This window comes from Atractosteus spatula, chromosome 9 (genome assembly GCF_055471065.1).
Source record: "Atractosteus spatula isolate fAtrSpa1 chromosome 9, fAtrSpa1.hap1, whole genome shotgun sequence".
NCBI lineage: Eukaryota > Metazoa > Chordata > Actinopteri > Semionotiformes > Lepisosteidae > Atractosteus > Atractosteus spatula.
The window spans coordinates 20,306,157-20,332,381 of record NC_142714.1 but is presented as its reverse complement, the minus strand read 5'-3'; the positions used below and the strand labels follow the sequence as shown (position 1 = coordinate 20,332,381).

General features: G+C 40.3%; 1 protein-coding gene across 1 annotated transcript; it reads left to right on the top strand.

Annotated features, from left to right (window-relative positions):
• The first annotated feature begins 381 nt into the window (after positions 1–381).
• Positions 382–26,225, top strand: LOC148828388 (cation channel sperm-associated auxiliary subunit beta-like). The gene is made up of 27 exons (XM_088925229.1): positions 382–434; positions 1,947–2,029; positions 2,513–2,592; positions 3,447–3,593; positions 4,432–4,492; positions 4,582–4,677; positions 5,151–5,303; positions 9,264–9,356; positions 11,053–11,171; positions 11,412–11,444; positions 11,891–11,957; positions 12,330–12,376; positions 12,762–12,899; positions 12,985–13,131; positions 15,551–15,695; positions 15,856–16,007; positions 16,408–16,562; positions 17,745–17,929; positions 18,370–18,693; positions 18,927–19,066; positions 19,456–19,653; positions 20,960–21,070; positions 23,106–23,216; positions 23,949–24,090; positions 24,482–24,582; positions 25,495–25,569; positions 25,901–26,225. The coding sequence occupies exons 1-27, from the start codon at positions 382–384 to the stop codon at positions 26,105–26,107; spliced, it is 3,363 nt and encodes a 1,120-aa protein (XP_088781355.1). The 3' UTR covers positions 26,108–26,225.

Here is a 26,225-nt window from a genome sequence, read left to right as displayed (position 1 = left end):
TCAGGGGACATTGGCAACTATTTGGGCTTTTCTGTGCCTGCTGTGTCTCCAGGATCTTTAAATGTTTTAATGGGAAACAGTTGTTTGAACACTGACTTGGGGAGGGATGGTTGTTCTTTCTTGGTCCAGTTCTTTTGTATGGCTTTCAAGTACTGTGCTGAATGATGTTAGACGTCTGAACTGGGGGGAGAAGTCCGAGACATTTGAGAATGTATGAGCATGTTTCTTTAGTTCTCTGCAATGCCAATAATCTGATCCCATCTCACAGTCAGATGAAAGCTGTGCATTGCTGTAGCTGCTCTATATCCCATACTCCATTTTAGGCTAGAATTTAAACTAAAAAATGTTATTTCACACTTCCGAGTAGTCTAATGCCAGAACATGGTCACAAAGACCAAGCAAATAAAGAGATCTGTGTTTGACAAAAACTCAGAGTAAGGAATAGCAGGCAGGTGAAGATTTCCCTGAGCAAGAACCATGATTCCAAACAGCAAGCAGAATTTCTTTGACACTTCTATACAGCTAAAATTTTGAAACAGATCCTCCTTGGTCCCAGCACTCGTAGAAAACCACTACACACACAGAAGTGGCTACATTTAGGATAATCATTTACTAAATTCTTCACACTGTTGAGTTTTTTTTATATCAGTGATGAAGACAACTTTTGCTTCCCTTTTTTTATAAGCCTGAAGGTACTATTCAGATCTCTAACAATGTTTGCAGATATTAATCTCAACACAAAGAGATTGGCGCTAGTTTGAGGTGTAACATTTCTCACACCTCTTTGAATCACAGCCTCACAGATTAGTTTTTCTTCACATCTATTTTACAGAGTGTCAGAACTCCAGACTGACCACCGATCAAATATTTTGAAGATGTGTTTTTCACCATGGTAACATCAATTTGTCCTAACAAATGTGGCAAGAGTAGGCTTGAGGAGGTGTAGGGTTTGGTGGTGACTATGTATTCTTTTCAAATGTTAGAGATAAACTAGTCCAGTGGTTCCCACCCCTGGTCAAGAAGGAACGCTCTTGGCTTTCATTCCAGTGCTTGAATTGATGCCCTAATTGATGTGCTTACTTGTGCTTACATTTAGTGAATGTATCCATACATTTCAATGAAAGCTCGTCAAAGTTTAAAGTAAATCACCACTTCTAACTTTTATTAAATATTTACTGTTTTATCAGTGCAGTCGTTCACCTTAACATCTAGTCTGCAACCTTGTTGCATTTCACGTTTTTTTGTTGTTGTTCATAACTCATCGCAAACATGTATCGTAAACAAAAGCCAAACATTTCAGCTGCAACATATCTATTCGGTTTTACTTGCACGCGTAGAAATCATGAACAAATATCATTTATGATAACGTATTTGAACAAGTTCAATTATTCATATAATACTCCGTATTAATACTGTAATAACATATACCGCTGTAGTTCTGGGAACTACAGTTCCCAGAATTCATCTTACCGTACGTTTCTTCCGCGGTGCGTGAAGTAACGTATTTTGAATTTTTACTCGTTTGATGTTATGATTTTTCCTTGAAGTAAAGGTCAACATTGTTCTCATCTGTTCGCATTTACCATTCTAATCTTCTCATAAGATGAAATATATTTGGCAAGTATGTACTGTGGCGTGTACACTGACCTTTAAAATACGCTTCGATTTTTACTTTTGCGTCGTCTCTTCCAAAACACGTGTTCTAAACCAGTAATTTAACTATGATTAGAAAATACTTTGAATATGTTAAAATGAATCTTTATGTAAAGAAATTCATATTTTAATAGATTTATTTAGATTATTACATTTACAACGGTTCAAGTACTCCTATTGAAATGTCTTTTTTATGTACCTTTTTACTTGGACTTGTTAACTTAAAAGAGTTTTACTTTAATGTGATTTTTTTATTAAGTCCCTTGTTCTTATGTATAATATCAAAATTAAAGTTTTGTCTTCTACCAGGTCGACTTCTTAGCGTGTTTTGTGGTTGCAGCAGTAACAAGCCGTTTCATTCTTAGCGTTTCAGCAGGTTTGTGAGCGAAATTGAAATTTCCTTCTTCCAGCAGTTACGTACGAACACAGTTATTGTAACGCTGAATCACTAATGCACCCGGATAAACTTCAGTCTCTGTAAAATTAAAGTTATGATGTTGTAAAAATCCTCGTCTGTTAAAGGCGTGATGTTTGTCGAGTTACATTGTTGTCAAATTGCGACATGTAAATTCACTAAATGGATGAAAGTGATGTCTGCAAGTTTAGCTTGCTTTCTTCTCAGATAACTAAATCTTAGGAAAGGTTATGGAAGAGTCTGTTCATGGGACAGAAGAGTAACATTTCTGAAGGATTCTTGTTGGATTTTTATCAGTCTAAGGATTATGAACTTGAAGCAAATTCAAAAGACGTTTGATGTACAATATTTTTTTTCTGGAATAATTTGTTTCTGAACACTTTGGTTACTTGAGCTGTTGTGTAGAACTACATTTCCCCCTGTGTGTCCCTTTGTTTAATTTAGAGATGGAAAAAACGCACTTTGAGTGTACCACTGAGGAACACAGCGACAGAATACGCCTGTACCTGGGGTTGGAAAATCTGGTAGGTGATTGTATCCAAGCCCAAATGCCAGATAAATTATATTTTGAAAGCAAGTGTTTTGTAAACGGTAAGTTGTATATTTTTATTGTTTGTAAGAGTGACTATTATAGGCTGTGGAATCACCAGTTATTTCTTATTGTTCAGCTGTCCCATTCACAGCTTGTAGTTGTTGAGGTACTGGCAAGTGACGCATCTCAATCTGGACTAAGGTCATTTGTGGGGTTCTGTATGGATCCGTTTTAGGACCACTTGTCTACTGAATCAGTGATAATAATGTTTAGATAGTGCCTTTTGTGATCCATTATCTCAAGGTGCTTTACAATAAGATATAGAGATATGTGTGAATGAATAGGAGTAATGTTATGCAGTTAAGGAAAAGACAACTTTGTTACGTTGTAAACATTTAAATGTAAGGCTCCCAAGATTATTTGATTCCAGGACCATCAGTAGTAAAACTATGTTTTTAAAGGTTTTTTACTTGGACTTGTTGACTTACATGTTTTACTTAATCTTTTATATATGTGCAGAGTTGATAAGGAGAGCTAAATCAGCATGATTTTGGTTTTTACTAAAGTTCATCTGTGAAAAGTTTTGTTTTATACATTATTTGTATCATGTAAGTAGTGTAACAAGGCAGATAGCGCTTGATCAACTTCATGTCTCATGAATATAATCAGTGTAGAAATAAAAGATGATGCCCTCCCTACTAAAAATCTAACCCAATAGTAACATACTTTAAAGATTCTACATAGAATAGGACCAAATACAGAGCCCTGCAGAACACCACACATGACCAACTTTGCTGAAGAGGAACAACTTTGCATATTTTCCGATTGTGTATTTTTATCTTCCAGAAAATCAGTTGTTATTTGTATGATGACTCCTATAATTTTGAGCAGCAGAAGAGGCTATTAATGCTGTATACCTCAGCAGGACTGGCCCCTAGTATGGAGGTGTACAACAGGACTGACTCAAAGGTCTTCACCTTTCAGATGAGTTTGGTGAGAACAGAACTTATTTCTAAACTTGTGCAGAAACCCAGTCACTCTGGGCAAAGTCTCCAGAGGTTCATTGCTGTTATTAAAACCACCAATCTGCAGACCTGTGAAATGCCTCATCTTTTTTGTGAGCCTGGTTTCATTATCGCTTTACAATTGTACAATCATGCAATCACTGTGAGAGACTTTGGCCTAAAGTCTCATCTCCTCCATCAACAGCAATATAACAGTGTTGTCCGTGTCACTCAATAAAGTCCTATTATCTGGTATAAATAATTTGATCACAGAGTATTAGTTTTGTGGGCAGAGAAAGATAGGAGACGGCTATTGCTGTAACAGAATTTATCTTTTAGAAATGGAAAAGAAGGCACAATGGGGTGGCATGGTGGCGCAGTGTTTATTGCTGCCTTGCAAGGCTGGGGTCCGGGGTTCAGTTCCTAGGGTGCTGTCTATGTGGAGTCTGCATGTTCTCCCTGTGTTTGTGTGGGTTTCTTCCTGGTGCTTCTGTTTCCTTCCACAGTCCAAAGATGTGCTTGTAGGTTGACTGGCTTCTGTTAAATTGGCCCCGGATGTGAGTGTGTGCGTGTCTGTCTGCCCTGTGATGGATTTGTGTCCCGTCCTGGGTGTATCCCGCCTTGGGCCCATTGCTTGCTGGGATAGTACTGACAACACTTTATTGGCTAAAGACGTTTAGAAAATGGATGGATGGATTTTACATAATCCATTTATTTTACATACAGTCAGTTCTAAATGTAGAAGTAGGGGAGTGACTCCTCCATACATTACTGTGTAAAGCAGTTTTTCGTATCACATCTGATTCTGCTGTTTTTTTACATTTTAGCTGCCCAATCAGTCCACATGGAGCATTGATATCCCTCGCAGTAACATCACTATTAATACAGGTAGCGTGTGCTTTGTAATGCAGCTGTGTTGAAGGAAAGTGATTTCTGGCCTTTCTTCCTAACCCTGGTTCCTTTCTAACACTGTGTAGCTGTGGCTCCGGTGGACGAGTGGTACGTACGTTTCAGCATGCATCATGGGCTGAACCTATTTAGCACTGAAGGGACGCTACTGGACACTATGAGAGGTAGGAGAGAATTGAGGGAGTGAAAAAGACTTTTGAATGTGGGAATTTTGAAAGAGTCACATGCCTTCCACCACAATTTCCAGGATGATTGCTGTACATTAGGCTGATAAAGAGATAGACGTATGATAAGAAATTTTGCGATCTGTGAAAAGAAAAAGAAAAAGTGTTGTAGTGTTGCCTGCATGAATATAGTGTCAAAGGTGAATAGTGATGAAGGATTGTGAACCATCAGGCTGGGTTGAAATCCTCAGGTCACAGCTGTTTTGTCTGTGAGTGTGATACTTCTATTAGCTGTCCAATAGAGTCCCACGATAACCAGGTTAGCTTGTGATGGGATTGCTACTTTTACCTTCTTTTCACTTAATTCCTCTTAAACAGAAGTAGCTATTGGTAACGTAGCTTTGCAGGCTTGTGATGTACAGTATCCTACAGTACCTGCCTGAAAATGATTAAAGGTGCTTTTGCCTTGGCAGAACCGCTCCTCCAGTGGACTATTGGAGAACAGATCCCCCCTCCCATCACTGCCACATTGATAAATCATGTGGTCGATCTCCGGGTCAGCAAGAATCCGTGTGCCAATGACGTGGCTTTGCTGGCGCCAGTATTTGCACCCAGCAAGTCGTCAGGTGAGGGATTTATTGGCTGGTGCAGCAGCCAGTCCCCTGCATTTGTTCTGCACAGAATGGTGACTTCCTCTGTACCAAACAATGAGGAGAATGGAGGACGTTGTTCTCCTTGTGTGTGATTTTGAATTTTTATTTAGTGAAACCCCCGAAGTGATTACAGTAAAGCCACTTGGCTGGAATAAAAGATCTTCATACTGCTGCCTGCCCTGCCTCTCAGAGAACCCAGCCCTTAATGACACTTAATGATACACCTTAGTGACATAAGCAGAACCAAATTAAACATTGTAAAGTAAGCATTACAGTTTCGGTTTTGCAAACTGCATCAGCAGTTTCGAATTGGCTGTGAGATTTGTACATCATGAAAACTAGTTCTGACATTTTTATAGTCTTACCCTCATTACAGAGGGTTATAATGTTTTATGTTGGTCGTGTTGAGAAAGAGTTTTATATCCTTGGCCAGCAGCTATATCACCCTGCAACTCACAACTGGCAACCCACTGAAGCTAAGCAGGTGTGAGCCTGGTCAGTACCTGGATGGGAGACCTCCTGGGAAAAAACTAAGGTTGCTGCTGGAAGAGGTGTTAGTGGGGCCAGCAGGGGGCGCTCACCCTGTGGTCCATGTGGGTCCTAATGCCCCAGTATAGTGATGGGGACACTGTACTGTAAACAGGTGCCGTCCCTCGGATGAGACGTAAAACCGAGGTCCTGAGTCTCTGTGGTCATTAAAAATCCCAGGGTGTTTCTCGAAAAGAGTAGGGGTATAACCCCGGCATCCTGGCCAAATTTCCCATTGGCCTTCACCATTCATGGCCTCCTAATAATTGGCTTCATTACTCTCCTCCCCACTAATAGCTGATGTGTGGTGAGCGTTCTGGCGCACTATGGCTGCCGTCGCATCATCCAGGTGGATGCTGCACATTGGTGGTGATGGTGGTGGTGGTGGTGGAGGGGAGTCCCCATTACCTGTAAAGCTTTGAGTGGAGTGTCCAGAAAAGCGCTATATAAGTGTAAGCAATTATTATTATTATTGGTGTTTTCCCCATTACTTGTCGTATTACTGTACTCATTATGTGAGGTTCTCTGTTCTTCAGCCCCTGAAAGGACTGTGCAGGGTCCACTGAGTGTGCAGGGGAATACAGTCACACCATGTCCGGATTATTCTTTGGGAAAGGATTGCTGATTACCTGCCCTTGTTATTCCTTGCCTCTATGCTTTGAGAAAACATTTTGACTGATAATCTGGAATACTTAGTAGTGGGTAAACTGGAGTATTTGGGAAATGCATTCATACATGTGTTGATACACTATGGCCTACAATGTGATACAAAACAAGAAATTCATTAGTCAGGTTTGCAAAGTGCAAGAATGTATCGATAAAGCAGAGCTGTCCTGTTCAGAATATTAGATTTCAGTTAACATTTTTCTTGCCATTGCTTTCATAGTGTCAAAATGTCAACTGTATTTGCTGTACCAGGGTTCCTCTAAAACGGTCCTTGGAGTTCCTCAAGGCATCCTTTTAAAACTAATTTTGATAGTGCACGTGTAACAATAAGATCTTCCTTTATTTTATCATACGTGCATTGCATTTTTATGCAATATGAAGAGCTGTGGATTTAAAAATTAACACTCAACTGCTGGTTGGGATGAAAAGGTACTAGGATGTTCTCGAGGGACTGGACAACGCATATCTCCTGGGAAGGGTGAACTATCCAGCCATCTACTTTGGTTTTGCACTGAGGAATCACAGTGGTGGCAGCAGAGCAAGGAAGTTAAAAGGGAGGACCGATGCAGATGTCTGTAATAATAATGCCTGGCATTCCAAAGGAGAAGCTAGTTAAGGAAACCTGGACTCTCCGACCAGGCTGTGCTTGACCAGATGTGTGTCACCACTATGGTGATCTAGGTTAACTTTGACTGGTGACATAGCAACTCTCCAAACTGAAGGGCTCAGCATGAGTTATGAATAAGCACTTTTGTTCCTTCAGGAACAAAAACGTTTCTTGGAAGGTTACAGGTCTGTTTGTGAAAACTTTCTCAAAATAAGACGATATCATGGAAATATCCAGCGCCTGGTTTTGAATTATAGAAGCTGATGATAACTGGATCACTGCTGTGAAAATGGGGGTTGCTTTCCTTTATTCAAGAAAGCAAGCAAACTTCACTAACCAGCCTATTACAATGTTTGCAGAGCTATAGATCGGTTGAACTTTCGTGAACCGTGAGTTTGGCCCAAATGCCTTCCTACAGTACAGCAGGCATTGTTTACCTGAATTGGAAAAAGTTTCCTCCAAGACGTCATAGCCTTTTCCAGCTGTGATTGAAGGGCCTGCACAGGGTTGTTTGTACTAATAGGTGTAATGAAAAGTGATCTTTGCCCTGGTTATTCTCAGTCAGAAGATATTCTAAACCAATATTGGAGTATTTGTCCATTTTCTGTTCTGGGTGGTTATATAAGCAGCTTATCTGGGTTAAGATAAGTTCAGGTCAATCGTATACATCCTGTTGGAAAAGATACAGGTTGAATGACAGATTCACAACCATGTTGAACATGTGAACAACATAAGTTCTGTGCATAAAGTACAGTAACCATTGAGCTTGTCTTTTACATCCTCGTTAACAAAGTAGCAAACTGAATACCCTTAGAACAGGAGCTTGCAAATGCTACCATCACCTTAAAAGTGGGAGATTTAATCCTTGTTAAGGGCGTTTGCTTAGCAAATAAAAAATTCATAGCAAGGCTGAGTCTGACCTGTGTTACTTGAGGTCTTGCTGGTCTGTGCGTAAAAAAATTCCCTGAGCAGACACACCTCTGCCTGAGACTTGTGTGGGTTGGGTGAGCTTTCTCGCAACAGCGCCCCCTGCCACTCACCATGTGCCATGTGCTGGGGGAGGCCTGTCCAGGGCTCGGTGTGCCAGGGGCACTGGAGTCTCCACCATGAGAGACATCCGTCACTGCCGACATCGCACGTTACGGAGGCACACAGTCTGTTCCCTGGGCTAGTACGAGGGCTGTAGGATTGCAGGTTGATGCACATTTGTTGATTGTGTGTTCGGATAATTTCCGAGATCCAAAAATGCTCATTTTAAAAAGCCAAAGAGGGAAGGGTTTTTGATTCTAAGTGAAAAGTTGACGTACATTATGGTGCCTTGGGGTATTCCACCCCTCTGTCAATGATGTCCCATGTTGTTGAATTACAAATGATAAATATACATTTATTTCAAGTATGCATCGTATTTTTAATCAAAAAGTGAAAACTGTTATGGACACAAACTTCAATGTCAGCTAAAGCTCCAAATGAAATTCTAAAATATTAATGTTGATTGCATAAGTATTCACTCTACTTTGCAATCAACATTATTTGTTTTAGATTAGTGATTATTAGAGTTGTGAGCCTTTTTGGATGAGTCTTGACCAGTTCTGCACATTGGGGTCTCTAACCTTGCCTGTTGGTGAGATCTCGTTGATGGACAGTTGTTTAGGAGATAGTAAGTTTGGAGCCACAGATCACATGTCGTATCATTTCTAGATGGGTGTATTCTATATTGGTACACTTCAGATGAAACTGATATTGTCTCTCCAATTTCTAATTCATGATGCTAGAGCTTGAGTAATTAAGGTCAACACAGAGATGTAGAAAGAACTTTTAAAACTATTTTAATTTATAGAAAGGGCTTTTCCCAACCTGAATGAGTAACTTAAATTAAAAAAAAAGGAGCGTGGGACAGTTTTTAGCTGCCAGTCAGTTCTGGCGCAAACATCACAAAGTTGACTGCATTTTCTTCAGTGTCAAGTCGTCGCCTTGGAAACCTCACACTTTCCCCCATTCCCCCCTGAAAATAACAGCTCCCCCCTCCCCCCCAATTCCCAACAGGTCTCCTTGCCACATCTCGGGTGAGGAAACGATGACCGCTACAAAAGCATGAAAATGTAGACTCATCTGTTTTTATTTTATCATTCTAGGTGTTATTCTTACTGTAACCAGATCTGGATTCACATCCTCTAATAACCGCTGGTTTAACTGTACAAAGAAGTTATGTCAACTGTTAAATGGAGGTATGTTTTTTTTTTATCTGGTGCTGTGCTAAAATCAAATAATGGTCAACTTGAAAGGGAATTTCTGAAGGCTTGCTTACTCTAATGCTCACTGATTGCATGTCGCACCAGTATCACAAAGAAAGCACTGCCAAGAGTGTACTTTTTGTGCCAATTGAAAAACTTTGGTGTCTCTCAACCAATTCTACCACAGTTTTACTGAGCCATTATTGACAGGCTCTATAACTGGCTGACTGCCTCTGTAACGGGTCTGGCAAGGCGTCTGCCTACTCCAAAGCCCAGCTGCAGTGTGTTGCTCGCTCTGCAGAGAGGATCAGTGCCCTCCATTGATGATTTGTACAATTCCACAGCAAAGAAGTGAGCAGGAAAAATTGCTGATGACTGCCTCCCACCCAGGTTGCCACCTGTTTCATAAACTTTCCTCAAGACATTTGCCAGCAGCTACTGTATATCACCCTGCAATTCATACCTGGCAGCCCACTGAAGCTGAGAAGGTGTGAGCCTGGTTAGTACCTGGATGGGAGACCTCCTGGGAAAGCTATGGTTGCTGGTAAAATTTCCCCCTGGCCTTTACCAATCGTGACCCGCTAATAATCTTCATCTCATCACTCTGTTCTCCTTCCCAATGATAGCTGGTGTGTGATGAGCTTACTGGCACACTATGGCTGCTGTCACCATCATCCAGGTGGGGCTGCACATTGGTGGTGGTGGAGGGGAGTCCCCATTACCTGTAAAGCGCTTTGAGTGGAATGCCCAGAAAAGTGTTGATAACTGTTGATATTTATTATTAAGAAGACACTACTGGGATATTAAAACCAGAACCACCTGGTATGTGAACAGCTTCTTTCCTAGTCTTTTTGCCTTCCCAGAATTCCTAGTTATACAGTACAGTATGTGCTATTACACCTAATGTGGTCTGTTGACTTGTTTGTGTATGGTATATATAGAATGTTTTTGCAGCATCAGGTGCACCAAAGTAAAATTCCTTGTACATGAAATGTACTTGGAGAATGAAGGCGATACTGATTTTGAATTGTATCTGGAGTTATTATTTAGCGTTTCTAGAGAATTGTAAATGCCCACACATTTGTTAGAAATAAGCAGTTGTTTTTCTGTCTGATATATAAAATAGGCTACCCTCACTGTAGTGAGCTTGCTAAAGAATGAGTGTATTAGATGCTTCCTGAGTGAATATCACAGTTGTCCAGTGAGCAGACTTTTTAAATTAAGGGTGTATTTGCAACAACAGTCATCTCTGTGTACTGAAGCTGCAGTGACATCTAGTGTTCAACAGGTGGGATCAGCAGCATGACCACCTTGTGGTCTGATCCTGTCAGGTCTCAATGGCTAAGCAAAGTTGGTCAGTCCTGGGAAGGGGCACCTCTAAGGAAAGCCAGTTTGCTCCTGTAAGGGGTACCCATGGACTGATAGGAGGCAGTTACCTCTGTGGACCAAATTCTCCAACCCAGTACCCCAGGGTAACCAGGAACACTGTGGTGTAGGAGGAGGTGTAAAATCAAGGTCCTGACTCCAGGGTTGCTAAAGATCCCATGGCAGCAATGCTAACCACTGCAGGACCGTGCTGCCCCCTATACAAACATCTAAAAGTAAAATGTGCAGTATTTGCTTAGATTGTGTCCTGCCTGCTCTACTCATCTGCGGCTCATGAAGCGGTGTTGTCCTTCTCCTGTTTCAGACTGCATTGGGCTTGCCACTGTCGATGTGAAGCTGACGAACTACCACTTGTTCCTCTTAACTACTAAAGGGCTATTCCTGAGTCAAGATATGACTTCCCAAGGGACAGGATCTCTGAATGTATGCAAATGGATTTTAAAAAAGTGTTGGGTGTTTTCCTACTCCTTGGTGATGTACTGTACCTACAACCTACTATAATACAAACTTTCGCTGATGTCCTAGTTGGATTTTCCTTTCAGAATGTAAATGTGCATGCTCGCTATTATCCTGGACAATGGTTTCATAAGGAAGTGCATTTTAGTTTCTAAAATAATTTGTGTTGTGCATAGAAAAATGCTAACGATTTCTTTTCTCTTACAGTTTACATTACTGGATATTTCCAGTTTAACACAGGTGAGTAAATAAAAGATCTTGAGTCTTGATTGTAACAGTTATGGTTAAATTCTTTACTAGGAAGACATCACGTTTTTGTTCACTGGCACATTTCTCCAGATTTTAGTTTTGTTGTTGCATTTTTCAAATTGTGTAAATTTTATTCTGGAATTTAAAAGAAACCAGACTCAGTATTGAATGCTGTGAGTAATATATCCTGTTCTTGCTTTAATATTTTTTAAACAGAAGTGTGGAGTTGTGGTTAGGGCTCTGGACTGAATCTACAGGATGTGGATTCAGACCCTGATAGGGCAGTGCTGTTGTGTTTTTGATTTCACTCACTTCACTTACCTAAAATGCCCAGATGTATGAATGCATAAAAAGTATAAAGCAACCAAAATAAAAATTATAGTTTTAAAACAATTTAAATGGTCATTAATTGAAACATTATTTTTTTGTTTGTTTAGATGGATTATTCCAGCACTACACTGTGGTACTCACATCACTGTTTACACGACAGGGCAAATTTTCAAGGTAGTTATTTCAGTTTACAAAGGATTTTTAATTCTCAACTTCAGTTTTACATTGCTGATCATTGGAGGTGTGATGTGATTGTCTGTAATTGTCTGTTTCACCATTCGATCTCCGCTTGTTCTAGTTCTTACTTACTCTTCAGGCTACTGCAATACATGCAAGTTGTTTTGGTGGCATTTTTCTGTACAAAGTGGTAACATAGGGTACATTGTTCTACACAGAGTGGTACGTGAGTATGTAAGGCATAGAAGTAAGAAAGAAATAGAAGGTCAGTCATCTTAGTACAAAGTGTAGTTGAAACAGTGTAATAATGGACTTAATTCTACTGGTGCATATTTGATAATGTATCTTCTGACCTTGTTCTGTCTTCAGATGATTATGTAAGTCTGATATCAAGTGGGACTGATGTGGAAAACAAGGTAGGTGGATTTTCAGTTTTTACCTAAATTTTTAATTTACTCTTGCAATTCATGTTGTGTGTAGTGTACCTGCGATGCAATGTTACTGATGAGTTTAATACATTGTCCTTCTGTGGGTCTTGATTAAGTAGATACAATGAAATTCTTTTACTGCTGTACTATTCAGGATTCAGTGGAAACTGCAAGCACAGTTTATATTCAATTTCATTGAATTGTTTCATTGACACTCAAGGGATGGACCAGTGAGAGCATTTAACAAGCCAGAATTAACAAAGCAAAAGGAGTATTGTATTTTTAAAACTTAGAATGAATTCCCAGGATTTTCTTACTCACAGTTACATCTGAAAGCTATGTGGAAATATTCTTTTTTTTTTTCCTTCTGTAGGCATCTCAGTGTTTATACAGCAGAGACCCTTTTACAGAGTGGCACAGCTGCGATATTTCCAACATGACTTCACATAGACATGTGTCCTTCATTTATGACAGACAGCAGCATACTGGAATTGTTTTGTCCTATACCCAGGTATGGATTGTCCATCTTTTTGACCTCTTTAAATCTATTTGTCTGCTGCGGACTAAAGGTGTCTTGCCTGCTTTTTTTCTCGCAGGAAAAGGGTGCAAAGGTTTCAGTTTTTGGAATGAGGGGTCCAGCGCTGAAGAAGAAGGCCAGATTTCCTCCGGTCCAATTGAATTTCATTTCCCATGGGATGTTATTCCATCCAAATAGCCACCAGCTGTACGTATATGGATCAGAGGTAATTTTCAGAATCATGGATGAATCATGACCCTCAAGGCACGTGTGAAAACTATAGTGGAAGTGCATTTACAACTGAGACCGGGAGGTTCTTTACATAAAGGGTTGTGGGTGTGTGGAACAAGCTAGTTATGTTGTTGAAACTGATGCCCTGGTTTCTTTCAAGAAACAGCGGGTTGGGATCCTTGGATCAATCAACTTCAAACTAACATACGGGCTAAATGGGCCGAATGGCCCACTTGTTGGCAACATTTCTCACGTTCTCATGTAACTCATGTAGCTATTGATACACTGGTGCAGTGCAGGATCTGTGAGGTCTGAGTGAAAAATGCAGCTGGGTTGCCCATGTTGCTCTGCGATGGACTGGCATCCAGTCCAGGGTGTGGTCCTGCCTACCTGCCCTGCTGTTTAGGCTCTGGCTCACCAACACCCTCTAAGGGATTGAAGATGGATGGATGGCTTTCTGAATATTATAATAATACTATATTATAATGACAAGTGATATCCTGTTCACATGCCTGTGTGTCATTTACGTTAGCCTAAAATTTGTTTAGGTTAGTAAAGAGAGTACAAAGTTTTGGAATGGGACTAAGGGTATTGTTATTATAGGTTCTTCTTAATTGTGGATTCTCGTTTACAATAGTTAGCATATTTTAATTTGCTCTAAGTGTGAAGGGAGCCAAGTTCTTCCACCAGGTTCTACTTCATTAGAGGAGAGTCCCTGCAGTCCCAATTTCTTAGGCTGGTTATTAAATCTTGATAACAAAATAAATTCATTGACGATGTCCAAAAAGTTTACAAATTCCAAATTAAGCACAAAATTGTGAGCTTTGTGAAAGTGCCGTAAGTCGCCATATCGTCGCAAATCATTAGCCATGGGCGAGAGAGGATTCACATTAATTGCCACTTGAACCGGCCCTTCCTTTTCACTTGTCTCTGTAATGACTAATATTGTGTGATGTACCTGTACGAGTGAATAAGTACAGGTTGTGCAGCAGACATTTCACTGCAGAAATGTTCGAACGCAATCTGCATGCAGAGTTTACAAGCAGAATTTGTCGGAAAAACTGTCTCGGTGTTGAGAGCATTATTTCTATTGGATTAAAAGATGTGTTCATAGGCCTGCTTGTTTACAATGTAATAAGGCCACAACACATCACGGGAAGTTTTGTTGCCTCATTCTAAATCTCAGAATATGGTGCTCTGTATACCAGGAAACTTTGTCCGTATTGTGATGTACACAGTTACTTACATTTATTTTAATGTGGTTTGAAATGCACTCATCAATGGTGATTCTTTCTAACTTCGAAATATAAAAATAGTATTGCGGTTCACCATGTTTCAAGAATTGGTTCAGTTACAGAGTTGGCCCATTTCAAGATTTTAGTTGATCTCCTCATTTACAAAGGAAAGGACTTGTTTCTATAGGACAAGCACTCTGCAGCGATGCCGTAAGATCTGGAGTCCTTTCTTGAATGTTTTAACAACATTTAGCTTGGTTACTTATCCCTTGTTTTTCTTTATACTTACATGAACTGTAAAACGTTTGAGCTCTTTGTTCATTGCCTGGCTGTCTTTTGTTGTTTTGTTGCATGCCTGTTTCTTAATTTGTCTGTTTTATTACAATTTTTGAAGCTTCTTAAATAAAATACTTATAATTTTACAGTTTAGTTCACATTTGAGATTAATTTAACTTTTTTACACATATTTATAAATGTGCTTTTCATCCTAAAATTAGCATTTTATCCTTACGTTACTTTTTCTAGTAATTCAATCTGGAATGTTTTTGTGGGCACTAAATACAAATGGAAGTACCTGTATAATTTTCACTCTATGTGTCTGTACTTCTGCTGCTCCTCTTGAAAACTCAGTGTGCTGTATTTGGCTTACCTCTAGTGGCCAAATGGTGTTAGCAGAGAACAGAAGTTGCTGTTAATTCTTACAGGGCCTGTTTCAGTAAAGTAAAATGAAAAGGCCATTGACAAAACATTTTGATACAGTGCAGGGGTCCTTCAGTAAACTGGCATTATTAATTACCATTATGCAGTATTATTAGGAAGGCAAGTCACACCAAAAGGACTTTGCTCTTCTTATTCATTGTCAGTTTCATCACTGTCTTGCTTCATGTACACAAAGGCATGTGTTTTGGCTTTTGATTGTTCACCCTGCCTGCCTCAAGTCATTTATGCTGATCGTTTGGAAGGACACGTTATGTCAAAGCAAGAATAAGGCAAACCTGAATCAGGCTACCTGAACAAATAGCACTTTTGATGGTTTTAAAATTTTTAAATTACATTTAAAGCTTGACAAACCTGTTCTCTCTCACAGTATTTTACCCCACAATTGTGGCAGCGCTAGCAAAGCTGCTGTTGTGAGTAGAGGCCCCAGAGAAAAGGTGTGTATTTTCACATTTTACTCAGGTGTGGTCCTCAGCAGATGGAGGGTCTTCTTTCAGCAGGATCATCACTCTGGAAGGTGAATCGGTTGTTAATGCTGTCAGCTGCATTCATGACCAGACAGTGGTGTTTGTCACAAACCTTGGCAGCATCTACTTGAGCAAGACAGGTAACTAACTTAGGACGGAATACTAAATAACTAGTAATATGACATTGGAAACCTCCCTACTCACCCACTTTGCTTTTCTTTCCTTATAAAGGTGTCTTTTGCACAGGTGATCAGTTAAGATCTTAGCCTGGTTGATAGACAGTGAGCTTTGTTTTTGCAGACATGGGGAGGTATGTCAAACTGAATCAGTCACAACACAGCGTCTCCACTTTGTACTGCGATCACCTGGGCTCCTTAATCATCCTGTCTTTACATGCGCAGAGTCCCAATGGTTTGAATGTAGACAATATTCAGACCACTTCCTTGATACAGGTGAGACAGATTTCCTGTAGGAAGCATGCTATGAGTTTGAACTGTGTGCTTTCCTCTAGGTGTGGTATTTGAAAAAAACGTTTATAATCACATCATGAATAGGTAAGACATTCAAGGACATAGCCACTCTGAAGGAAAATATGAACACATCCACTCTAGAGAAAAAGAATAAGTATTGCCTGACTGTTACGGGATATATGAGAGCTGAACTTCTGTAGTCGTCCTTACTAGGTGATGCAGACCACAGCAGAAGTGATGCTTATGCTTAAATTAATTTTTCTTGGTAGTGACTTTGAATATAGATCGTAGTCTGGAAACCAGGTGCATTATTGCATTTATATATTTCTGAACATTGTCCTCCAGAATGAACATTTTTACTCTGTTTTGCTTTTTTCATTAGCATGATGACCAGAGCTGTGAAGGGGCTCTTGCTCTGCAGTACACAAGTGACAAGACAGTGCTATTTCATGAGCACTTCCCACTGAGCAGCCCCTCCCTGGTAACTGGACCCAGTCTGTTCTCCCCCTCTCACGTTGGCAAAGTCGTCAGGTTAAGGTAATTGGTCTGTCATCCCTCCTGGCTGCAGTATGGCACACTGTATGAGAAAGAATGTATTTAAAGGAGAACTGCGGTCCCAATTTCTCAGACCTGTTATTAAATTTCAGTAAGAAATTATTTGACGTAATAGTAAAATTTGACAAATTTCAAATTAAGCACTAAATCGTAAACTTTATGAGAGTAGTCTAAATCGCCATGTTGTCTCAATTTCACATTCGAGTTCCCACAAATTCTAACATGAAACGGCCCTTCCTGCTCACTAATCACTGTAATGACCAATGTGACGAGGTGTACAAGCGCAAGTACAGGCTGTGCAGCAGACATTTCACCACAGAAATATTCAGTGTGATCTGTAGGCTTGAGTTAACAAGTAGTATTTTTCGGCAAAACCGTCTTGAAATCGAGAGCAATATTTCTATTGGATTAAAAGAGATGTATTCACCACCCTGCTTCCTTACAGTGTAATAAGGCTGTATCCCATCACTGGAAGTTTTGTTGCCTTGTTCCGAATTACCGAACATTGTGCTGCACATACCTGGAAATGTTATCTTTTTTGTGATGTAAATTGGAGGTTTTACAAATTACTGTGTACATTTTACTTTTATTGTGTATTGAAATGCACTTATCAATGCTGATTCTTTCCGTCTCCAAAATATAAAAATTGCATTGCAGTTTTGCTTTAAGACCCACAGAGTTGTTCTGAATTCACCAGTATGCCACTTGAATACAAATTAATTCTCCTTGCTTTTCTTCTGGGTGATGAACCCAAGTGTGTAAGGCTCAGGGTACAATGAGCCAGTGATCAAGGTCAGGTCCCAGAGGAAATGTGTAAGATATGCTTACTTTACTATATAGACCTATGTACTCAGACTATGTAGTACTGACTATGATCCCAGAGTGGATGGTTTCTAGTTGAGTTTCTGAAGGGGGTGATAAAAAATCAGACTACTTTGTCTCTTTATAGTCGTCCTCCATTTGTGCTGTGTTGCACCTTTGACGGAGCTGTTTTTCAGATGCCACTTCCAGTATGCATAAGAGCAGGTCTTCTGTAAAAGGGGAAAGTCTACAGTGGAAAACTACGCTCTGTTCAAGCCCATGTGGGGACAAAAAACATGGTGCCTTTATTCTCATCCCCTTGCGGGGTTTTAGCACTAATCACTGAAAGCCCTGTCATTTCAGCACTGGAGGATCAGGAGTGATAACACAGGTGTATCGGAGACGCACTGCAGAAGGGTTTGTGGCTGTAGCCGTGGCAGAGATATTGGAGGGTTTCAAAGGTGAAAGGCTAACTACAGAACCCATCCAGAGGTGCAGACTAACTGTTAGCAAAGGACCAAATGCCATTCTGCGGTTAGAGGATCCCTGTAAGTAAGGCAGGATAGCACTGATGGGTCTACCGGTCTCATGACTTGGGTCATCCAAGACCAGTTGGATGTCTTTGTAATCCAAAAATTCTAGCACCACACTAGTTTTTTACAAAGGATTTTTAGTCCTGCCGCAGAGAAGCAGCAGTTAGGGAGTGAATGATAGTTACAATTCTGAGTATACAAACTAATAATGGGTAGAAGGTTTCTTCTTGGGATATTTCTTAATATTTTTATCATGTTTATTTCCTGTGTTTTAGAATTGTTTTACTGCATTCTCTGCAGTGTTTTTTTTCCCTTCCAGCAGTATAACTAACTACAGAAATATTCTAAATTGAGGAGTAAGCGTTTCATGTGCTTATGCTCCCTCATGTACCTTGACCACTTGTGAATATCTTAGAGGTTTGCCAATTCTCGTGACTTTACCTATGTTTTGACAGCATTCTCTCCAGGATTTCAGGACACACACATTGGAAAGACGGTGGTGATTCCTGGCTCCAGCAGCTATTTAATCACCAGGGTTTTTAACAGCAGGGCAGCTTTGGCACTGCCCACCTTGCCCACCATAATGCCCTTTAACCAGACCTACAGCCCTGGAGAGTGGATGCTGTTTAATGCGATGGACAGAGGCGCATGGAAGCTGACGGAGGGAGAGTGTAGACATACGCTTCAGTCTCTCAACAATTTACGGCCAAACTCACTCGTGTACATCAACCTCAAAGAGGAACTCACTTTCAGTTTCAAGGCATCTGTTTCTGGTTCTCGTGAGTCACCGTAAAGTCATTTCATTCCTTTGACCCAAGCATACAAAACAGACAGGTCACGCAGGTTATTTAGTTTCTTTAATAAAATATCTTATTTTAAAGAAGCTGTTTCTTTGACACCTTCCGTGTTTCCGTATTTTGTATTTGTTTTATTGATGTGGTTGAGAAAACTCTTTAAAGTTGGATTATTTCAGGTGTTGCACAGTTTTAAAATCTGTTTCTTACGTTAACAGAAACTTTGGTTTTTCATAAGAAGCTGATGAAAATGACTATAGGGAATCCTTCGCTTCTGAAAGTGACAGCTGCTCATAGCTGGGACAGGGCAAACAACCACATCCTGAACATCACTGCCTTCAGCAATTTTTTTCAAAAGGTGAAGTAGCCCCTTTCGCTCTAATGAGATCTAAATGCTGCTTCATTTCAAGAACCTGATTATGAGGAGATCTGCGATATATTAAAATAATTACCTGCCCCCTCTGGTGCCATCTCCAGCCTTTTGGAGTCATCCATTTTTTTCCCTTGATTAAATATCACCCTTTCCTTCAGAGGCATGTTCCAAAGGCCCTGCGTGACATGCAAGCCAAGGGTGCCAGGTACTGCTGTGCTTGGGTCTCCTCCAGTTTCTGTTTTGTGTTGTGCGTCATATGATCTGTGGCTCTGATTAATAAAGCAGAGTTCCTTTCTTTCTCACTCCCTCAGCCTTCCTGGTAGGAGAGGGGATGCTGTAATCTTCGTTCTGTTCTGTGTTGTTCTCTTCGACAGGGGCAGACGACGGTGATAGTGAGCATCCCAGAGGCCTCTCTTCTGTGCACCTCCACCCCTTTTGTTTTCACTCTGCAGAACTCCTGTCCCACAGGCCTGCGCATCAGGTACATCCCGGACCAGGTCATTAGTGCACATGACTGGCTGCATGGTGACCCCAGGGACTCAAAGGGCATTAAGAGGTTGATTGATCTTCCGGTAAGCTTGGGGTTCCTTAGAAGGACACTGCAACACTATTTTTATATTTCGGCATCAGCATTGATGAACACATTTTAAACACAATAAAAATATAATAATGTACACGTTAACTTGTAAAACCTCCAATTTACATCACAAAATAGATTAAGTTTCCAGGCGTGTGCAGCACCATGTTCTTTGATTCAAAACAAGGGAACAAAACGTCCGATGACGTATTGCGGCTGTATTGCAAAGAAGCAGGGTGGTGAATGGATCTTTTGATCCAAAGGAAATATTGCTCTCAACTTTGAGACGGTTTTGGCGACATATGTCTGCTGCCCAACTTTTATTCGCTCGTACATCGCTTTACGTGAGTCATTATAGTGACTATTGAGCAAGAAGGGTTCACATCACAGTTTGTGGGAACTCGAATGCGAGTTTGCGACTTACTGTACTTTCACAAGGCTCACGATTTTGTGCTTAATTAAAAATGTGTAATTTTTTTGTATAATGGCAATGAATTAATTTTGTTACCAAGAGTCAATAATTGGTCTGAGAAATTGGGACTGCGTTTCTGCTTTAATTAGAGAGCTGTCAGTAAGGAACTGTTTAGTTTTACACACTTTTTTCCATTTGTTTTAGTAGGTCTTCACTCAGCATATTTAAAGTATTTTCAGTAGTTTATTATTAGTTAGGACTGACATGGTCTTTCAGCCATTTATAGGTTGTATGCCAATATTTTGTATCTATGCATTACCATGCCACAATAAACTGTGCCCCCTTCAATTGAAGCTGAACTGTTTACAGAACAGTGCAGTGTGTAAATGGTTATCTCACTTTGGAATGCTGTTGAAATGCACTAGTTATTCATGTTAGTTTTTATTAGAACAGAAAAATGATCTGGTATTTGGCCTTATCGTGGTGGGAGTGAATCTAAAATCTTGCTCAGCCATGTCTTAAAGGGGTTGGGCCTCATCCACCTGACTGGAAAGCCTGTTCCAGACATCCTCCACTCTTTGGGTAAAAAAGAAGTGTTTCATATTCTGTGTCTTAAATTAATTGCCCTTAATTTTCCAATTGTGATCTTGTGTCCTTGTTCCACTACAAAATGTGAAGCAATCCCCTATTTATAGTCTATAAGTAATAGATATAGTATCTTTTCTGTGGTAAGCCGAACAATATTCTACACAGGGCATACATACAGACTTTCTGTTTTACTTTTTTTATGAATCCATACTCTTGGTTTCCTGCGCTCAGAGCCTATGTGCCTAGCTTCATGGGGCCTGATGTAGATGCTAATTCTCATTGGCATATTTCTGTGTGCTAGGTTAACTACAGGCCTCCATCCCAGCTGGGGATTGCCATCCCTGTTTCTGACAATATCTATAACGCCGATCCCAGCCGTCCACGCCCAAGGGAATTCTACCAGATCTCCAAGGTGAAGAAAGAGGCGCCGATTTGTTCTCAGGATTAATTCATTTCTTTCCCCTTTACTTTTGCTCCAGCTTTCACTGATCCTGTAGCGTAGCTCCTTCCAGCCCAGGACTGTACAGAATGTATAGCAGGAGGTCTTAAAACAAGGTCCCAAAGAACCCCATTGCAGATAGTCTTACAGATCGCCCTAAATACCTGTGTTTTGAAATTAGAAACACTGAAAGGTATTTATCAGTAAAGCTGTAAATTGTTCAGTTAAGGAAACTCTGGTTCTTAAGACCTTAGGATTCTAATAGTGTCCCACATTGTCTCTAAACCCCAACAAATCATCTGTTTAGTTAAGCGCAGTTAAACTGTTCCAGGCATTAAAAATCAGTGATTTAATGACATGCTGGACTGTCTTTATTCACCTAGAAAATGGATAAGACTTGTATAAGCTGGATCTGCAGCAGATGATTTGCTGCTTTAGGTGTCATTTAAACCTCTTAGCCCTGAAGTAAGATTCAGGTCTTCCTGCTCCTTATTAAGACATGTTAACGTTGTTAAGATTTCAAGATTGACTTGCCCAGTCTAAGATTTTCCACTCTTTTCCCTTGATGAAGTCTTGAGTTGTGTCGACTGTGTGTTTTGGGACATTGTCTTGCTGAAGCGCCGGCCAAAGAGCCAGGAGGTAATTCTTGTATGTAGGTACATAAGATGTTTCTGTACACTTCTGACGTCTTTCTGCTGCTCTAAGCGTTAGTTACATCATGAGTAACGAGCCAGTTCTAGAGGCAGCCATCCATGCCCAGTCCATGACCGTACCTCCACCATGTTTCACAGATGAAGTGGTCTGCTTTGGATTGTCTGCAGTTTGTTCCTTTCTCTACTTCCCTTCGCCTTTGGTGGAGGTTTCGCTTTGTCTCTTTTGACCTTAACATTTTGTTCCAGAACTCTGCTGGCTCATCTCTTTTTAGCACATTGTAATCTGGCCTTTCTGTTTTTGGTGCTGATGAGAGGTTTGCATCTTGTGCTGTAGCCTTTATAATTCTGCCGTTGTGGGTGATTTCATTGACATTGTGTTGTGGGTGATTTCAGTGACAGTTGTTTTAGAGTTTTTCTTCACATCTCTGATCATTTTTTTATCATCAACTGCAGTTGTTTTCCTCAGATGATCGGGTCATTGACAGTTGATAAAAACACCAGTGGTTTCTTTCTTTTTTAGGATATTTCAGGATAAATTGTTGATTTTGCCACAGTATGTCCAGTTTCTCTGTCATGGTTCTGAGTGAATTATTCTTTTCTTCCAGCCAGATTGCTTGTTTTTCTATCATAGACAGTTCTCTTGTCTTCATGTATGTTTAAGCCTATTGCCTCTAAAGGCAGACACCAAAGGGAAGAGCAAAGGCTAAATCCAAAGCTACACATTCACAGCTCTTTTACAGTATGTGTGCTCAACATACTCAGTGCAACAGGAAACACCTGACCAATAATTAACACCTGGCAGCCAATTGTCCCAATGCTTATACTCACCTGCAATTGGGGGATTGAACATAAAAAGTGCTGTTATTCTAACAAGGTAAGACTTATAAATACAGAAATAGCCAGCAATAAAAGGTGACATTCTGTACTTTTGTCTTGTATTCATCTTTTAATATCAAAGCAAAAACAGCAATTTTGACTTCACTGTCCCTATACGGATGGTACTGTATATGCAAGATTGATTAAAATGGGTAAGGCAAAAGGGTTGATAAATACTAATTAGAGAGCACTAGAATATAATAAGCTGAAGGCTTGGGCCCATTTGTGTTCTTTATGTAGTAGAAATATTCAAAACCAGTCCTTCTGCAGTAGCTAGTGTTATTTGAATGAATCCCTAATAGCTAAACTCCACCACTAATGTTTCTTTTGTTAATACTTCTCCATATATGATTTGTGTTGTACAAAGGTGAGACAATTTTACAGCACAAGTACCTCCCTCTGAAACCGGAATTAAGAGGTGATGTTTTGTGTTGAATGTATTAAAATCAGTTACAGTTCTGTACTTCATGCCTCTCCAGGACACAGGCAGGTACAAGCAGTGCGCAGGAAAACCATCAGCCGCAGAGTGCGACTGTACAGACGAACTGAGGCTCTCGCCTTCGGTTGCCAATTCAGACTGTCGGAAAAGGGTGAGGAGCTTGGAGGTGCTTAATTATCCCGTTACTCTCTTATTTTGCACATGGTAAGAGTATTTCTGTACTGCAGTTGGCATTTTCTTCTGGTTCAGAATCATCAGAAACTTAAAAATGAATGTGTTCATTTTCCTAGATTTGTGCCGAGTAGCAAAATGTTCACATTTGATGGAATCCAAACACAGGATTGTAAAGAAGAAATAGCAATAGATAAATGGATTGTATAAATGTACTCCTTTGCCATCTCTTTTTAAAATTGTCTGGAATGCAGTTGGTGTCAGGGAATCGTGGTGCAAATTGTGCACTGGCGTTAGACATTTTGGAACTTGTCCTGTCCGTGTAGGTGTCTTTGTTATCTTGTTTCGGTTCTTACTGCATAACAAGCTCCTGAGGTGACATTTTATGTATCACATTACTTCCTGTTATTCAAGCCTATAGAAGGGATTGCTGATTTCTTTGTTATTGGTAACTTACCCCGAGCTTGTTAAATCAGAACAAGGAAAAACAACATATTGTGTCTGTTAAACATTAATGGGTTTCTTATCACACACAAACACACAAGCTTCAGTACCATTATACCGTTATGTTAAAAGCTGACTATAAAGTATTCATTTTCATCCACTCTTTAGTGTGTTCTGTATGATTTTTTTCTGAGTAACATAAACTGGAACGGTTTGACTCTCTAACTACATTTAAAACATTGGCTGAGCGCTGTCCTTGTGTGTTTAGGTTTTAAGGTTCATGTATCCAGTCACTAATCTCAACATCACTTTGTATATAACAAGACCTGGACACAAAAATGTGCCTCTCACAGCCCCCGAGTTTGTCACTGTTACTGAGGTCAACAACAGAACTAACTGGAAGGTCACAGGTATGTCTTACAGCCTTAGTTTAGCCTTTCGGGTAGGAAGAAGGAATCGGCACTCCTGACTAGCAGTTTCCTTTAAACTGAGTGCCTTGTCTGGAAATATCTGACAGTCTGTGTAAAGTGATCTCCAGTCTTCTGAAGAGTGTTTTTACAGTACTATGAAAACAAGTGGAATAAGCTTGACAGAAATGACCAGCAACCCAGCTGGTGAGGTAGGCAGATAATAACGTTTTGAGGGTTTTGGGAAAACTCAGTTCCGTCTTTACACATAATTAAGAATCCACTGCATTACTGTATTTCACATATGTTAGATGCTAGATATGTTAAAAGTAGGTCTGTTTAATTATGTTGAATTTTCAAGACTTATTGTATGTTTGCTTATATATGTCTTTAGGTACCAATGCAGTTCCAAGTATGCTTAAAATGAGGGACTACCTTGGAAGCCGTCTTAACAGTACTCTCTATAACCCTGAAGGACTGCAGATCTCTTGCTTTGTAAGATTCTTTCAATGACTCAAAACATGTAGTTCAGTGCGGCATGCTTTAGAACATATTATTTTTCTCAGTTGTCTGACCTTTTACTCTAAGCATTTAAGAGGGTAAATCTAACAAGAAACTGACAGGTTTGGAATTATCAGCTCCAATTTATCAGGGTTATTTTAAAAGCCTTTTACTCAAGGATAATTTGTATTCTGTTTCTGAATAGTTGTGTGGTGCACATCTGGCAGGAAAGAGTGCAGACATCAAAGTAATGGTATTTTTTATTAGTGTCATATTATAGGAAGGTGGCCGGAATTTACATGGAGTGTGAAACAGGAAACAAATTTAGCAATTGGCATAATATCATCCTACACTTGTTTTCCACTTTTTGCTAAAGTCAGATGAGGTATGTTGCAGCACCACATGCGATCATAGCCTGTAACCTTCAGAGGTGAGCCTGCTGGAACATGTTGAGGCTTCACGACTTCTTATCGATATTAGATCTATAAACATTGGTCACTTTGGTATATCTATGCTCTTTGTATACAATTGCCGGATAGTCTTTGCATCAGCCACAAATTCAGATGAAAGAAAAACTTTACGTACTGAAGCTTTTAGGTAGCTAAGACATATTTTATGGGCCACTTAAAGGTGGGACTATGGAAGAAGCTACAGTACCTGTCCATGTTGTTGAGCCCGTTACCCTGGCTTCTTTCAAGAAATGGCTCGGTGAGACCCTTGGTGTTACCTTTGTAAGTGCTAGGTGCGTTAAAGTTTAGCCTCCAAAACGTTTGGATCCCTTTTCGTAATGTTTGGGTTTCTTAAAACCCACGCAAGAAGGCTCTTGCATTATCTTCACAGTCAATTACAAAAGATTGTGGGTCCTGAGTGATGGAGATGTTCTGACCGGAGCCGTTTTGCACGCAGGGCTCTGAACTGTTTCACTTCCAGATTGCTGTGGTCCCAGGAGTGCTCCTGTGTGATATGGTGGAAGAAGTTCAGGTTGGTAACTCTCAGGAGTGTCTGCTTGGGGCCATCTTGATACGAATTGTACAGAGAATGAGTTAGATTGATTCTAGTATTCTTTTATTAAATGAACATGGGACTTGATTAACCATGTTTAGACAGAGTAGTTGAACAACGGAGCAGGTAAAATCATTGTGGAGGGGGATACTGGGATTGTCCAAAGCTGAACGAGTTGCCGCAGTAGAATCGTGTTGTGTTGCAAGGAGAAGCCTGAATGGCGCTCTCTTCCGTTCTCTTGCTTGTCATGTGTTGCCCTTGGAGGAGCAACATCTAGGACTTTCTATACCGGTTGGTTTTGTGTTTGCAGGTCTACGTGGACAATCCGCCTCTCGCGTTTCCAGCGCAGTACCTGATCAATACCATAACGGCAGTGGTTCTGGGCGGGGTGCTGCTGGCCGGGTTCTTCCTCAAGCGGTCCAAGGTGCGGCTGCCGTCCAAGCGAAGCTTCGTGGCCCTGTTGAGGAAACGCAGCACTGCGGTGGCACCTGCAGCTGGCAGCACGCACAGTTTTTAGAACTCCTGGACATTGTTTTGCAAGTTTAAGGTGCTTTTTAAACATGTTCTATGTAAATTCCATTCTACCAGCTTTCAAAGGGTTCTGTGTTACCAGGATCTCTTCTCTCCTTCTACTT

What these genes read in the sequence shown, in the direction of transcription:
- LOC148828388 (XM_088925229.1), top strand. Translation starts at nt 382, where the DNA reads ATGGTCACAAAGACCAAGCAAATAAAGAGATCTGTGTTTGACAAAAAC. An exon ending in CATCTACTTGAGCAAGACAG is followed by an intron (nt 15,696 to 15,855) that starts GTAACTAACTTA and finishes TTGTTTTTGCAG; the next exon opens with ACATGGGGAGGTATGTCAAA. An exon ending in AACTAACTGGAAGGTCACAG is followed by an intron (nt 24,091 to 24,481) that starts GTATGTCTTACA and finishes ATATGTCTTTAG; the next exon opens with GTACCAATGCAGTTCCAAGT.